General features: G+C 37.2%; 2 protein-coding genes across 7 annotated transcripts in view; both read left to right on the plus strand.

Annotated features, from left to right (window-relative positions):
• The window catches only part of LOC141909360 (pre-mRNA-splicing factor ATP-dependent RNA helicase DHX16-like), a 415,810-nt gene extending 405,393 nt beyond the window's left edge, over nucleotides 1-10,417 (plus strand). For all 3 annotated transcript variants that reach the window (XM_074799799.1, XM_074799800.1, XM_074799801.1), the window contains one exon: nucleotides 10,405-10,417. The gene's annotated coding sequence lies outside the window, so the exon portion shown is untranslated. The remainder of the gene's footprint in view (nucleotides 1-10,404) is intronic.
• Nucleotides 1-17,138, plus strand: part of LOC141909361 (serine/threonine-protein kinase N2-like) — a 70,418-nt gene extending 53,280 nt beyond the window's left edge. For 3 of the 4 annotated variants that reach the window (XM_074799802.1, XM_074799804.1, XM_074799803.1), the window contains 5 exons: nucleotides 7,193-7,412; nucleotides 7,798-7,905; nucleotides 12,154-12,234; nucleotides 13,693-13,752; nucleotides 13,851-17,137. In XM_074799802.1, the coding sequence (XP_074655903.1) occupies nucleotides 7,193-7,412; nucleotides 7,798-7,905; nucleotides 12,154-12,234; nucleotides 13,693-13,752; nucleotides 13,851-13,994 (613 nt within the window). In that variant the 3' untranslated portion in view covers nucleotides 13,995-17,137. Of the gene's footprint in view, nucleotides 1-7,192; nucleotides 7,413-7,797; nucleotides 7,906-12,153; nucleotides 12,235-13,692; nucleotides 13,753-13,850 lie in introns of all 4 variants that reach the window. The other variant, XR_012619702.1, reaches the window with a different exon arrangement.
• The last annotated feature ends 220 nt before the right edge of the window (nucleotides 17,139-17,358 follow it).

Below are 17,358 nucleotides of genomic sequence, written 5' to 3' on the forward strand. Positions count from 1 at the left end.
TAAATATCTAAAATGCAATTTTCAGACAATATAAATGAATTAGTTAAGACAATATAAATTTAAACAAGGTACCAATTTTTTACCTCTTCAGTGCCGAGTTGCGGAAAATATGTGAGTCATGACAGGAGCCTGGCCACTTCGCTACAACATTGATAAATTTACCTATTTAAAAGAAAGTTGATTTACTGATAAACTCGATACTGACAGAATAAACCAACAAACAAGAAGCAAAACATACCTGTATGGTCACATACTGCCTGGGTATTTATTGAATGAAATCCTTTTTTGTTGACATATGCATTTTCATTCTCTTGTGGGCCCTTGATACGAATCTGCGTACAATCAATTGCACCAATACAATTAGGAAAACCTCCAAAATCGTAGAAACCTTGGCGTATTCGATTTTTATCCTGATCTGTGGTCGGCCAGACTATATATTCGTTACTTTTTCTGGCAAGCGCCTCTGATACTCTATGTACACATTTCGAAACAGTTGATTTAACAAGACCGAATGTATCACCCAGTGCTTCCAAATAACAACCCGTTGCGTAATATCGGAGAGCAACCTTCACTTGTAACTCAGCAGAAAGTGCTTTGGAACGTTGTGTATCATACGTTATATCTTCTCGAATTAAATCTGTTATTCGTGTGATATTTTCCGAACTAAATCTATATTTCTGTCTCACTTCATTTTCTGAATAATCATTAATTGCAAATTTAACTGTTTCGTGATATCGATAGCGGCGTGGGTGTCTATAAATTCGTTCTTGATAGATATCATCATAAAAAATGGCAGCCATTTTGATAATTTATCCTGGTGATAGTGTTGCTATCACCACGTTGGAGGTGTGTTAACTTTATCACTGGGATAGCTGATTTTCTCCCGGTGATAAAGTTAACACAGGTTTGAAAAACACACTATCCCAGTGATAAAAATATTTAACACCGGGTCAGCGATTTATCACCAGGATAGGGCTTATCACCGCTTTGAAAAACGCAGCCCTGATTTTTAGCCCACTTGGGACTTTAGTCCCAGCGGGCTATTGCGTTCACTTTTCGTCCATAGATGGAATCCAGTTATTTTAGGAAGTGTATAAGAGGCTTCAATGTAAGGTCTTGACATTTGGGTTACACATGTATCTACCCTGGACACATCTTCAGCCCAAAAACTGGCCCTGTCAGAATCAAGATGGCCAACTGACAGTCATTGTTTTTTGCCAAAATCAGCACTTTTTACACATTTTTGAACTTTTCGAGGGAAATGTTGAAGACACTCTGATCAATTACCTTGATCTTTTGGATATATTTAAATCCTCCAAGGGCCCATCAGCCTAAGAAATTTTGGGTCCATCGGACTCAAGATGGCTGTCCTATGACCTATTTTATGCCAAAAAATGTCAATTTTGGCCCGAATTCCGAGTCCTGTAGCTTCCTACTTGTATGTCATTTCTCATTGCAATTTGTGATGGGTATTGTTTGAAAAGGGATCTTTTATATCTGACACAGGTATTTTTGATCTGCCAATTATGACGCAATTGGCGGCCATCTTAGTGTCATCAGTACTCATTCGTGGGTGGAAAAAAGTATTGGGTCTTGCATATGGTCACAAAGGCAGAGCTGCCAACCTTCTTGCATTTTGCGGGACAGTCACAGAATTTCATAGTTTGTCCTGCTGTCCCGGGAAGCATTAAAATGTCACAGATTTTCAAACAATTAGTTTTTGTCACGGAAAACGTCTCGGTTTTTGTTTTACCTTTGTCAGCGATATGAAGTTGGCATTGAGCCAATTTCATGTAAAATCGCGGTACGTTTTTTTATGTGAGCATTTGTTTCATTGGTTCTTGGGTTAAACGACGTATAAGTGATGCGCTTGAAGACATGACGAACCTCCGTCGATGTACGTGGTCAACTTTGTTAAAATTCTACGATTAACTGTTTTTGGCGGGAAAATTCTTAGCTCTCTCGTATAAAATTGCAATGACCTCGATTGGGGGCGTTGTCTCTACGAGCGAATGTGATTGGCTGTTTTTGGGATATACGGGGAATTCCGGCGCTACTAAAATAATTATGGGAAAGCCATAGAATGGCGAACGTTTCATTGGACTAGGTGCCGTGTACGTGCAAATTTCAAATGCTCATTGCTGATGAGAATGTAATTATTATCCGCCATAGGTATCGTTTCATTTTAATACCCGGTGATTGATTTGATTGACACTGAAGTGCAAGCGAACATTCACTTACACAAGGCCTCCACACGTGCGCGCGGAGTGCTATAGACTGTTGCATACGCAAACACACGCTCGTACAGTATACACTACTATAGTGTGTAAACGCTGCTTGCTGGCGCGTCTGACATTTCATCAACAGAAGATGAGCGCTATGTTTTCTGTGTGATATAATTTATAATGAATTGTAATTTCTTGTGACCTGAAAATATTAAGCAGCAAACTACAAGTATAGGTCAAGGTCTGAATATTGTAGTAGTAAATTCCAGGATTTAAAACGATCTAATACGCTGATTTCTTACTGCGCCGGTTTAGATTCCGCGGCCATACATTGGAAGAGGTTTCCAAGACTATATATTCAGCCACCCTCTATTATGTGACATCATATGAATTTTATTTGAATATTTTTTCATATTGTGAAAAATATTTCTTTGAAAATATGAAATAGATTCCCCGCGGCGCCTACCTCTACCCTACGAAATTTTGGACATGGACCAAACAAATATATATTTTTGGTGTTATTTGACTACGAAAGATGAAATACAATATAGAACTTTGAAGTCACGAATTAAAAAGATTTTTCAAGCAATGCCCTTACCCCAAACAACCTCTAGCTTTCAAGGTAAACCACACTTTGCCCATGGGCAATTTATTATAACTTAAAATATTTTCAACGGAAAGTTGGCGATTGTTCACTAGCAGTTGTTTTTGTCACGAATGAATTGTTATATGGCAAGTGAACACTGTGGCGCTAGCAGTCAGTACTCCAGGAATACTGAAATGTGTTAAGTGAGCACTGTGGCGCTAGCAGTTGGTACTTAATTTTACCAATTCAAAATGGTGACTGGCGGATCCGAGGAATGGGATGAACCTCCAAATAAAAAACGTCAGCTCTTCGTGTTTAACATTGAATATTCGAAAGAGTTTCCCTCATAAAAAAAATCCAACAAATCAGCACACTATGCATATTGTATGGCTTGCGATGTTCTCTTATCGATCTCCCATGGCGGAATATAATGACATCAGACGTCATCACTAGATGGAAAAGCACAAGGCAATGGCAATCGTTGGAAATTTCACTAAAATGACATCATTTCTTGTTTTTGACGCAGTAGATGATCTTGTTGTAAAAGCTGAAGCCCTCTTCTGTGGCTACTTAGCCGGACATAACATTCCAATCGTAGAAGTGACCATTTTGGTAGGTTTTGATTTACACACTTTACACATTTTTCAAGGATTTAGGAACAGAGACAGCTTTAGATAAAATATAGTCACATACGAAAAAGAGGGGAGTGCTTGTTCTCGTTCTTGTTCTTGTTCTTGTTTGGATACTGTGTCGACCACGATCGCGTGTGTGCTGACATCCATACCTGGCGTTTGAGATTTATTTTCATCGATGTTAAAAATTGGATTTTTGCTACGTAGGCGTATGGTAAGCCAAAAATAATTTTTTGTTTCTTAAGTGTGCCAGGCCTCCAATCCAATGCAAATAAAAGCTTAAATGGATCTCGGCTGTTTCTACCTTTTTATGTATTCTTCCAGATTTATATCTTTCAGGAGAACTAATGCGCACGATGTTGCCACTAGACAATCCAACGTTGCTGCCACAAGTAATCAAGAAATTTTCTTGTGGAAGGACCAAGGCAACGTATATTCTCAGAGAACTGGCGCAACATACGCAGGCATCTTTAGTAGAGCAGATGATACAGGGACCTTTTTCACTGTCAACTGATGGCGGTCACGAAAGAGAACAAAAAGAAAAACTGTATCTGATTGTTATTACATTTGTTTCTAATGAAAATTGTGTTAAAACTGTGAACTGTTAGCTATGATAGACTGCGAAAGGCATTCAAATGGTGAGAATATCACCAAAATGATCTTAGGAGCACTTGACACAAAGGGTATATCAATGAATAACTGCATGGCCCTATGTACTGATAATGCGAATGTGATGGTTGGTTGCAGGAAGGGGGTGTATGGCAGACTGCTAAAAGTACAACCCAAGTTGTACCTTGCTGGGTGTGTCTGTCATTTACTTCACCTGTCAGCTGAGTGGGGTGGCAAACAACTACCAGTGGATGTATCCGGCTTTTTCAATGATATATATTATTATATGGAGAAGAGTGCTGATAGATTGCGAGATTTTGAAGAAGATGAGATTTCACATGATCTCCCTTTATATAAGGTGCCAAAGCATGTGGCCGTTAGGTGGCTATCCCTAGAGCAAGCAAACTGCTATATTCGTCCTAGAGCAATGGCATGCGCTTGGAGTGTTCTTCAAAAAAGAAATTGAGAGTGACAAAAATTTCAATAAGCAGTTAACGGATTCTGAGAAATCCTGTTCCGATAGAAAGAAGAAGGCTTATGACAGTCTAAACTCTAAGTCAATGAGGTTATATCTAATGTTTCTTGTGTATGTGTTGAAGAGATTCAATGATGTCAACCAGATCTTTCGAAGTGAAAAACCTCTCATTCACGAACAGAGAGCCATTCTGTTTCAATTAATGAAAAGTTTGTTGGTTATGTTTGTCAAACCATGTGCCACCAAAGACCATGATCTAGTTGAAGGCAAATTAATGCCGAATTACAATATCAAGAACCATAGTGACATAGTTGTTGGAGATAAAGTCAGGAAATTTATAGCGAAGAAGAAAATTTCTTGTGAGAAACAGAAAAAATTTTTCCAAAATGTTGTAAAGTATTTGCAAACAGCATGCTCTTACATAATCAAAAAATTTCCATTGAATGACCCATTGCTAAAAAATGCTGAAGTGGCTGATGTGCGTTAACAATGTGTTGGCAAATTCTCTGGAATTAGGCATTATATCCAAAGGTTCTACCTGCTGGTTGTGATATTGACACAATTGAGAAAGAGTTCACTCAAGAGTTCACTGTATTTAGTTGAAGATTTACCTGAAAAAATTCTCAGTTAGAATAGAGGTGATATTGAGTGGCAAATGATTGGTAATTTGATTGATGATATTACAGGATCTCTGAAATATAAAAATCTGTCTAGACTAATGTTAGCCATAATGTGCATACGACACAGCAATGCCACTTCTGAAAGGGTTTTCAGCCTAGTGAGAAAAAAAGATCGACTTTAGGTCATCCATGAGTCTGCAGACTCTTGAAAGCTTGCTTGTATTAAAGCAAGAGGGTACAATATGCCACAAAAGGAAATTTTCCAAACATTTGTTACAGCAATGCAAGTCTGCTACTAAAGGTAAACGTGGTCTTGAAAATCCCCATTAAATGACCATTGCTAGAAATGCTTAAGTGACACTCTGTTCTTAGGTTTTAGATAGATTCAATGTATATGATGTTGACATGATTGGACATAAGTATTATATGTATTAAGTAATTCTTTGTTAATTTGTTTGTTCTTTGGGTTAGATTTTATGAATAAATTTTACGAAACCTTTCAATTTTCTTTCATGGTCTAGCTCGTCACGACACCTGGCCACAAGATAAGTGCTTCATATAAGGTTAAAAAGCTAAAACACTGAAATTTTAGGATGTCCCTGAAAATTGTTGGCCGTCCCTGAAAATAGGAATCTCTGTCCCTCAAAATAGATTTCAGGGGTTGGCAGCTTTGCCAAGGGGCTGAATAGTAGAATAACTTAGTATTTCCGTATTAAATTGGCAACGAGGGATATTTTTTTATCACAATCAATTACAAAATTGTAGCTGCTGACATTTCTATGATTGTGGTGAGTTTCAAGGTCATTGGTATTTCTATATGGTCACCAGGGGTGTTGAATATTGAAATTGTTAGAAAAACCATTTCCCAAGAGGGCATGGTGTCCCTGGACCCCTAGTTGGTCTAAAAATCTACATCTGCCCTAGGCCCATCAGCCAAAGCGGGCCCAATCTAATCGAGATGGTCGGCCATTATTGTGTGTGTAGATGGAATCCAAACTTGAATTGAAGACGCTCCAAAGAATTGTCTTGATATCTGGTTTATACATATAACTGCCATATACACGCCTGCTGCTCAAAAATTGGACTCATCAAATTCAAGATGGCTTACTGGTGGCCATAAGTGTCCGCTGAAATCAACACTTCTTACACATTTTAAGGATCAACTGTCCTTAAAGAATGGATCTGAGAGTAACTTTCTGTTAGCTCTTGGTGGAACAAATTGTAACCACTGGATATACACGGCTGATTATTTGTCATTAAAAGGGAAAAGGATTTCAATGAATTTATCCTCATTCTACCAATCAATGCTTGACCTTGTTTCTTAATGATGACATCACAGGGAAAGCTCTTCAGAAAGGCAATTGTTAGCACTGTTATAGCATACATTTCACACAGAATTGGGATCAGCAAGTGTCACTGGATCCCCATCCCCCGCAGGGATTCGAACCCAACGGCATCGAGATTACCATGGTACAAAACCCTGCCATACTAGACCGAGTACACACATGCGCAGCTTAGATGATGTCATAGAAGCCAATCAGAAATCCCATTTTATTTTAGCCCGGGTTTCCCATTTATAGTTCTTTCGTGAAATTTACCTCAGTGACAATGAGCAATCTGATTGGTGCCGCAAGTTTTCGTGTGGCAAAGCTTCGCATGTACTGTGCGCTCGGTCTTGTGTGGCAGGGGTTCATACCGTGGTTGAGAGAAGCGATGCCATCAGGTTCGAATCCCTGCCTGGGGAGGATGCTGGATTCCTAGTTTTCTTTTGTGATTTGGTCAATAGGACACATCTTGGCCGTACAATGACATTTGCAAATACTGGTCACTTTTGGTCTGAATTCTGAGACTTGTAGCTTCCGTACAGTTCCCGTATTGAGTTGGTATTGTCAAATTTTCCAGCATGGTGCCTCGGAACCTTAATTTGTACAGTGTATTATTGGAAATAGCCCCTCCCTCCAAAAGATTTTGTTTAGCTGCCCTCCAAACAAATGCAATAGGAATATAGATTTGGATTAAAAGAAATATTTTCTAATATTCAACAGGGATCTCAAGTTGGATAATTTACTCCTGGACACTGACGGCTTTTTGAAGATAGCAGATTTTGGTTTATGCAAGGAAGGAATGGGATTTGGAGATCGCACGACAACATTCTGTGGAACGCCAGAATTTTTAGCTCCTGAGGTACTGACCGAAACTTCTTACACACGTGCTGTTGACTGGTGGGGACTTGGTGTATTGATATTTGAGATGTTAGTTGGTGAGGTGAGTAATAGACGTATAACATAGATTGTTAAGTTTCTCTTTACCTGAAGTAGTCAAAATTAAATCAAGGTAGAGATACATGTGATTATTGCTCTCAGATGCATAAAAATTATATTATTCTGTGACTTTTAGCAAGCAACATGCGTAAAAAGTGATATTTTTATAGTTTTAGAAATTTCTATGAAGAAATATAGTGTAAAAGTAATAGTAAAATATCTATGTTCCCTGAATATTATTGTAAAAAGTATTATCTGTATTCATTTAGGTTTAATACTTAAGTTTGATAGAAAACTAAACTTGGGGGGATTTTTACCTACATTTGTTTTTACCCCATAGAATTCAATTTATAATGGTGAGATAACATGTGAGATATATTTAATTACAGTCACCATTCCCAGGGGATGATGAAGAAGAGGTCTTCGATAGCATAGTTAATGAAGAAGTCCGGTATCCTAGGTTTTTATCAACTGAAGCTATTGCAGTCATGAGGCGGGTGAGTTGGGTTTCTTAACACAATGTATTACATTTTTAGCCCACTTGACACTTAGGCCTAAGTCCCAGCAGGTTTATTGCATTTACTTATCGTCCGTCGGTCCATTCATCTGTAGACAGAATCCAGTTATTTTTGGAAACTTCAATTTTTAAGGGAAATTTTTTAAGGGAAGACGCTTCAATCAATTATCTTGGTCTTTCACATGTTAATATCCCCTAAGGGCCCATCAGCATAAGACACATTGGGTCGATTGGACACAAGATGGCCGTCCTGTGACCTTTTTTGTGCCCTGAATTGCGAGACCTGTAGCTTCTGAATGGTTGGTGGTTTTTTATTGAAATTCGTGATGGTTATACTTAGAGAAGGGCCCCTAGACATAGCAAACAGATATTTTGATCAGTGATGCGTGACACAATCGGCAGCCATCTTAGTATCATCAGTTCTCATTTGTAGATAGATAAAGTTTTTTCAGGAAAATACCGAGAGGTTTTAACTTATAGTCTTGATATATGATTGATATTATCAATGTCTTAGCATTCATCTCCTCACAAAATGGAATTGGGGTTACTACCCACATTTTTGTTCTGGCAGGCGGAGTTGAATATTTAATTATATATAATTTGGCTATCTATGTTGGCACCTATCAATTAACGCAATTAATTGCAAAATTATAGCTCATGACATGTTCTATGATTGTGGTGAGCTTCCAGGTTATCAGTTGTATAGCGTCACCAAGGGACATTGAATAGCCGAATAACTTACTATTTTCATATTTTTACCCTGGCATATTTTGTAACCACAATGAATTGCAGAATTGTAGTTTGCGACAGGCTCTATGAGATTGGTGAGTTTCAAGGTCATTGTATTTTGTATATGGTCACCAAGGGGCATTGAATAGCTGAAAAACTTGGGATTTTCATATTTTATTCATCCCTAGGCATATTTTGTAACCTCAATCAATTGCAAATTTATTCACCAGGGGCGTTGAATATAGAAATTTTCTGATTTTTGAGTATTTCAAATCATTTCCCAAGAGGGCTTGAATTCTTGGACTCCCAGTTCGAGTTTTTTTTTTATAATTGTTCATCCTGATAGACAAAATGCTTGGAAAGTTTAGGATTCCACAGAGAAAAGAGAAAACTGATTGTAATTGAAGAATGTCACTTAACTCTTTTAGTGCCCAGTCGACTTTTGTCGACATTATTTCAGGTCATACAGCGCCCCGTCGACATTTCATACCAGTTTTATCTTAAGGCTTTCGTATAGAAATCAGCAGAGAAACCTGCCGCTAGATGGATTGATTGAATAGCAGTGCCAATTAGTTCGTTTTGATGCTCCACTTTGGTAGAAGTGTAATTCAAAATATCCGAATTTTTAGCCCACTTAGCACTTTAAACATGTATCTTCCGAATGGTTCGGCATTTTTCATTTAAATTTGTGATGCCTATACTTCGAGAAAGACTCGTAATCATAAGCGTATCAGACAAATTCTTTGATCAGTCATGCGTAACACAATTGGCAGCCATCTTTGTGTCATCACTCCTTCCTCATTTATAGATAGAAAAAGTTTTTGAGGAAAATATCAACAGTTTTAAGTGCAAGCGGGCTATTGCATTCACTTTACGTCCGTCGTCCATCCGTCTGTAGACGGAATCCAGTTATTTTGAGAAGTTTTGAAGACGCTTCAAGGCAATGTCTTGATATTTGGTTTATACTTGTATCTACCCTAGACACATCTTCAGCCCAAAAACTGGCCCTCTCAGATTGAAGATGGCCGATTGGCAGCCATTGTTGTTCGCCAAATTCAACACTTTTTAAACATTTTTGAAGTTTTCGAGGGAAATTTTGAAGACCCTTTAATCAATTACCTTGATTTTTTAGATATATTTGTATCCCCCCAAGGGCCCATCAGCATGAGAAATTGGGTTTATCGGACTCAAGATGGCTGTCCTGTGACCTTTTTTGTGCCCAAAAATGTCAATTTTGGCCTGAATTCTGAGTCCTGTAACTTCCTAATCCATGGTTTGCCATTTTTCATTGCAATTTGTGATTGGTATTCTTTGAAAAGAGATCTCTTATACCTGAGACAGGTATTTTTGATCTGCCATTTATGACACATTTGGCGGCCATCTTGGTGTCATCAGTACTCATTCGTAGGTGGAAAAAAGTATTTCCACATTGTATTGATACCTAAGCATATTTTGTTTCCACAATCAATTGGAACGTGTTCTATGAGTGTGGTGAGTTTCAAGGTCATTAGTTTTTGTATATGGCCACCAGGGGGCGTTGAACAATACAATAACATAACTATTCCCTTATTGTATTGTATTGTATATGGCCACCAGGGGGCATTGAACAATGCAATAACTTAGTATTTCTACATTATATTTGTACCTATGCATAATTTGTTACCACAATCAATTGAAAAGTTGTAGCTCATGTCATGTTCAATGAATGTGGTGAGATTCAATGTCATTCCATATAGTCTCTAGGGGGCGTTGAAAAGTAGAATAGCTTAGTATTTCCTTATTATATTGGTACCTAGACATATTTTGTTAACATGATCAATTGCAAAGTTGTAGCTCATAACATGTTCTATGAATTAAGCGAGTTTCGCGGTTATTTGGCTTAGCATATGGTCACCAGGCGGCGTTGAATAACTAGAATAACTTAGTATTTCCATATTATATTGGTAACAAGGCATAGTGTGTTACCGCAATCAATTACAAAATCGTAGCTGCTGACATTTTCTATGAATGTGGTGAGTTTCGAGGTCATTGTTGTTGTAAATGGCCACCATGGGACGTTGAACAATTCAATAACTTAGTGTTACCATGATCAATTGAAGAGTTGTAGCTCATGACATGTTCTATGATTATGGTTAGTTTCAAAGTCATTGGGCTTTGCATATGGTCACCAGGGGGCGTTGTATAGTAGAATAACTTAGTATTTCCATATTATAGGGGTAACTTGACATATTTTGTTGGCACAATCAATTTCGAAATCGTAACAGCTGACATGTTCTACAATTGTGGTGAGTCCCTGGACCCCTAGTTAACTTATAGTCTTGATATTTGATAAATGCTATCACTGTCATAGGATTCATCTCCTCACATGGGATTGGGGTTACCCAGGTTTTTTTTCTCGCCACGGGGGGAGTTGCAAAGTTGAAGCATAAGACATGTTGTATGAATGTGTCTGAGTGTCATGGTCGTTGGTTATTGTTTATGGTCACCAGAATAACTTAGTATTTTCATATTATATAGGTATCTAGGCATATTTGTGACCACAATCAATTGCAAAATTGTAGCTAGTGACATGTTCTATGAGCGTGGTGAGTTTTAAGGTCTGTGTGTTGAGTATTTCAAACCACTTTCCTAGTGGGTGTGGTATCCCTGGACCCCTAGTTTGCGTTTGAAAGTAGGGGGTGCCTATCAGGAAATAGCAGAACTGACTATACAGAGGTCACGTGATCTAAATTATAAGCTTATTTTCTAGTAATAGTTACCCATATAATCTATATTTATAAATATTCCATTGTCAGCTGTTAGCTGATGCCCTATCTGCCCTGTTCATTTTCATACCTGAATTTAGGGTGTTACCAAATAAATAGGTCATTGAGCCAATTAGATCATTTGCATTAGATATGGTCACTTTCAGTTAGAAGAATTATTGCCAAGATTTTCTAAGCTCATACCCTACAAACTTTTCAATTACCATTAAGCTCTGTCTTGTACCGTTTTCAGCATGGAGGTCCAAAGTTAAAACCGATTTTACTACTTTTTAGTAAAAAATGATGGGCACTCAAATGGTTTTTCTAAAATTACACAATCATGGGCACTTAAAAGAGTTAAATGCCAACTTCCATAGCTTGATACTTCAGTCTGAATAGTGATCCTGTCTCACCAGGTGATGGGCTATCTAGTCTGAGCCTGAAATTGTGAGCAAATCGATGATATTGCCAGCAAAAGATATTGCTGGCAATATCGAATTTCATAAGGATAATGGGTGTCTGTCTTGAGGATGGATACAGATAACGGTTTGACAGAGGCATAAGTACAATGTAAGATGAACTGTGTTTGAGTGTAATCTCTGAACTGAAGTTGAATGTTACCTTCAATACGAGTATTTGAATTTGAGTTATATTATCTGTTCTATGAATACCTTACCACTTTTCTTTGCTAGATAACAATCATTATATTTTTATTATATACCTCATGCATGAATGCTTTTCATTGTTGCGTATAGCTGTTACGGCGTAATCCTGAAAGACGTCTCGGATCCAGTGAGCGTGACGCTGAAGATGTGAAGAAACAGGCATTCTTTAGGGTAATTATAGACATACTGAGTGTGTTTAAAATATTCACACTTTTTATTTACCCTTCAGCCGTTGGATGCGAGGGGTATTGCTGTCGCATGTGTCTTTCTGTACATCCGGGCGGGTGGGTGGCCATGCATATGTTGTTCCCGCTCTACAGTAGTTTTTGGTTGATTGTCTTGTGACTCCATATATTTGTTTTCGGTTGAAGGAGGATATCCCCTATTGTTTTATGACATACATAGGTCCTCCAATGTGGCTGCCACAGTCATTTTGGTGTGTGAAATAGCAATTTTTGAGCTTGTTCCTGTTCTACAGTCTACAGTTTTATACCGATTTTCTTGTCATTTGGTGTGTGGATTTAAGGCATAAGGAGGATGAACTCTACTGTTTTTGATGCATGTAGGTCATTCAAGATGACCGCTGCAGTTCTGTCGGTCTCTTAAATTGCCAATTAGGAGCTTGTGACTGCTTTAAGGGGTCAAGTTTTAGACTGATTTTCTTCACACTTGAAAAGTGGTTTTATGATGGGAGGAGGATGAACCCTTAAATTTTTGACACATATAAGTCATCGAAAGCAACCATATTACTGTGTGAAATAGGCATTATGGACCTCATTCTTACTCTACAATCTATAGTTGTTAACTATTTTCGTATGAATTGGTATGTGTATTAAAAGCAGGAGGAGGCTGGATCAACCCTAGTGTTTTTGATGCATATATGTTATCCAAGATGGCCACCACAGTCGTATGGGAACCTATTTTGTGAGATGAAACTAAGTTTTAACGAAATGTTCCCTGTTACAATTTTGCATTCTCTACATGACTCACTCACTGGCTGAGGGGTATTCTTTACATATATCTAGTTTATTGTTCTAGCCGATTGTTCTGATTTTGGAATCGTCTGGCCTAAGAAAATACATGCGCCGTTCCGACTGAGTAAAGAAAATACGAATTTTCGAATGCAAACACCCCGATGTCTTGAAAATGGTTTCAAAAATACGTTTTTCAAATAATTTCTAATAAATTTATTATGGAAATACGTTTTATTGCTAATTTATAAAGAAATCGATTAAAAAGTCACTACGACACCCAAAGCACTAGCATGTTCCTATCTGTAGTTATTTTGTTCACCTGAATACCCGAACCTAGAAATTGCATAGTCTTGTATTAGCATGTTCCTATCTGACCCCTCAAAGTTCCTCCTAAAATTTACTTCAATTCCTATCAGCACAAGGACTAGGTTGGCAGCCCTGCCCAAGTTAACTTGGTCCGTTGAGGTAAAACTTATATTGTATACAAAATATGATGATTTTTGACATGTGTAACCCAATGTTGTGGTAGAACTCGCAATATTGTTTGTTTGCATTATCCAAGTTATCATTATTGACTCGAACCGGCTCCTGAGTAATAATAGGGGCATTGAGATGAATGTTTGAAACCTTCACCTACTGGGTACTCTATTTTCAGAACTTGAATTGGGATGATTTACTAATGAGAAAAGTTCCTCCACCATTCATTCCAATTGTGGTAAGTTTCTTCAATAAAGGTTTACTCAAAATGAGTAAAATTAGTTTTATTTCATATGTAAGGTTACTTTAAATGAATTCTGGTTTTCACGATTACAGAAAGGTATGGAGGATGTCAGCAATTTTGATGAGGAATTCACTTGCGAAGAAGCCGTCCTTACTCCGCCAAAAGATTCCCGAACATTAACTGTGGATGAACAGAAACACTTTGCTGATTTTGATTACATCGCTGATTGGTGTTGATCTGAGTAACTGGATGTGTATGGTGTTATTTAGAAGACATTAATGTGTGCTATAATTCAACTTGATTTCTATGACCAGTATCTATTGTTTGAAAGATGAGTGATGCATTGCCGGATCGATCCGTAATGATCCAGATGGGCATCACTTGCATGGGATGTCACCCATTGAATTGATGGTGAAGATTTTTATCTATGCCGAAAAAAGGGTTGGGCGATAATGCTGTATATAGATGGCAATACAAACGTTACAGATAGAAATATTGTATATGTTTGTATACCAAAGATTAAACAATGCATCAATGTATCTTATTAGGCCGGTGATGTGATTGCACAGTTTTATTGATGCACGAATTTACATCGAAAAAAAAAACAGCATTAGAGCTATTAAGATGGGAATCAGCGGTTTTGTATTTTGCGCGTAGGTCACAAACTGTTTATAACTAAGTGGTGCTGTTTTTTTTTTCAGCAAATTTCGAGGGAATATTCACGTGCGTAAATATACATATATAATTTGTATATATAACTTGCCATTTGTGACGATGGAGTATAGTATAATTTATTTTTTTGATTGCAAAATCTTCTTTCGAAGTGAAATATCTTTTTTCACAAGAGATTCCTTGCTCTGTATTACAAATTTCAAATTTTTTGTTGCGGACAAAGGTGGCAAGCATATCATGTTTGTGTGTAAATTTGTGAGACTTTTTATATTAACTCTGCACTGCTGATGCTTTTCTATGTATTTCATGTGCTGTAATTATGTCAGCTGAGTTATTCGTCGAAACACATTCCAAGTTTGTCCCTCCATGAGGTAAAACAAAAGAGAATAAAAACCAACTGGTACCTTAAGGATTAGTTCAGTTTGCTCAACTTAATGTAAAGCTGGCATACTTTTAGAATGTAGCCCCACACTTGATAACCAGTATCACTGTTCACCTGATGAAGCTACTATACATTAGTAGCAAAAGCTTGTGCGTCAAATGAAATAATCAACCTATATAGTACTACTCGTCTTGTTGTATATTTATTCTACACGCGGTTAACACAGCTCTTCCACGAATTTTCGGTATCACTGTGTATAGGGGTCCGATTTTCCTGGTTAATCTAAATATCTAGACTTAATAATTCTGCCAGTGAGTTCTGAATTCTGCAGCTGGTGAGTTTCGAAATGAGCATTAAAAGGAATTCAGCTTCCTAAGTTCTAATTAATGTTTAATCCATTATTGTAGTATAAAACAATCAAGATTGATTACGATTTATTATTATGAGTACAACCATAGGTATAGAATAGGCAATAACAGTTATTTAAGCTCTATACGCTTCCTCAATTTTGCTGGATTGTCGAGGCAATACATAGTCTGGCCAGCGATCTGACAAAATCGGGAATGTGTGCCCTCGGAAACCGCTACAATTTTGCCACCGTGGCGTCAGATGATAGATATTGAACATGTTTAATGTTTGTGTGGTGCAGGCTTTAGAGAAAAACGGGTTCATTAACGGTTCTTCTAGAATATTTGGGAAAATTGTTGTCTTGCAGTGAAAACCTTTTTTGTCCAACTATTAACCTAATGAAATGAATTCCAAAGAATGGGATGCACAGCAGCACAGTAAATTTCATATCTTTTTTGACAAGAGAATAAAGTACAAATTAGAAGAAAATTTATTATTCCTAAAACTTTTTAAAAGATTTTTGATATTTTCATTATACATGTATGTAGAACGTTACTAGAAACTCTGAAAAGCTAACAATAGTCACAATCAACAAGATGCGACTGTAAATGCAGTGACATTCTAACGCTGTTACTCATTTACAAAATGTACTCATAAAGTTAAGCGTTTGGGTTATAACAGTGTCAATGACATTGCATCTACATAGTATAACAGTGTCAATGACATTGCATCTACATATAATACAACTACACTGCAACAAACACTTGTCAACACTGTATGGCCTTTTGAAACATTTGTACATGTATCTAAAATAATTTTTTTTGAATTAGTTGAAAAATGTATCAAAACGCATTATTTGCAAAACGACATCTTTGTCTGTCAGGTTGCAGACTAAAGGTAATAACGGTTATTTCCAAAATTTTGGGATTTGTTGGCTAAATCTACCATCATGTTTGACCATCAATTTGGCATCTTCACACGAATAAGTCCATAGCTGCACGACCTCTATATAGCTATATAGCTGCCCTATAGAAAGAACAATGTGCCAAAAGGTCTTTTGGAAAAGCCCTAGCTAGATCATAAGGCTCAAACATTTCAGAATCTCTATAGTGACATGTTTTTGATTGTTTGTTTCGTCTGGATATTTCTAGTCTACGTGAAAATCAAGCCTCCAGGATTCATTAACATTTTATGGCAATAAATTGCCGATCGGCCTGTTAATTGTGTCCCTCTCAGAAATTCATTTTACATGTAGTTTGTGATTTTATTTCGCCAGTTAAGTTTATTTACTTTTATTATGAAAATGTAGATTTGAGTATTATGTAAGTAGTATTACATGCAATGGAGTGAAAAATGAAATGGAAATGAGTTCATATTATGATTATGATTATCACTGGAGACTGTTATATATTTAGTTTATATCACGTGTATGAAACCATAGATGATAACGATTTTGCTGTGAAGTATATATGTTCATTCCCTCAAAGTGAATCTTGCTTTTTTATTACAAAACTTTTCCGAGATCTATAGGGGTGAATTGATAATTTAGAAAAAATTATCGATCATTCCCGATGATGATAAGGATGATGATAAGGCTAGAAAAATGATACCTTGTTTCTCCGCAGCGGACGGGTCGGAAACAATCTTGCTAAAAATTTGTAAAATAAAATCCTGGCGGCCGGTTCCCTTCGAAAAGCAGGTGTGAATTTGATTTAAGAATAAAATCTGGCCTGCCGGATGAACATAAAACTTAATTTGAGCAGATATTTATTATTTTGTATTAGGAGAAAATCATCGTAGTGACACGCGCACCACTCCACTGAATCCTTGCAGTAAAGAAAAGATTTTAGCGACAGTATCACTGGTGAAGGTTTTAGGCCGTTGATGTTCACAGTGATTGAATTGAACTAATGTCTATTTCAACCTGACTTGAGAGCATTCCGGGTGGCCTAGCTAACTCATTTATGGTAGTACATACCTGATAAAGTAGGACCAGAAAGGACTGGCAGTCGACCTTAAACATTTTTTAATCCATTTGAAACTGTATTGAAGGATATCCAAAAAGTCTGCATTGAAAGGGGTTCTTGAGAGAAAATAGACTCCATGATTTGAAAGTTTAACAATATGTTTCCATGCCTACAAACTGAAGTTTGGTACGTAGGCATGGAAACATATTGTTAAACTTTCAAATCATGGAG

The sequence above is a fragment of the Tubulanus polymorphus genome, chromosome 7, assembly GCF_964204645.1.
Source record: "Tubulanus polymorphus chromosome 7, tnTubPoly1.2, whole genome shotgun sequence".
Classification (NCBI taxonomy): domain Eukaryota; kingdom Metazoa; phylum Nemertea; class Palaeonemertea; order Tubulaniformes; family Tubulanidae; genus Tubulanus; species Tubulanus polymorphus.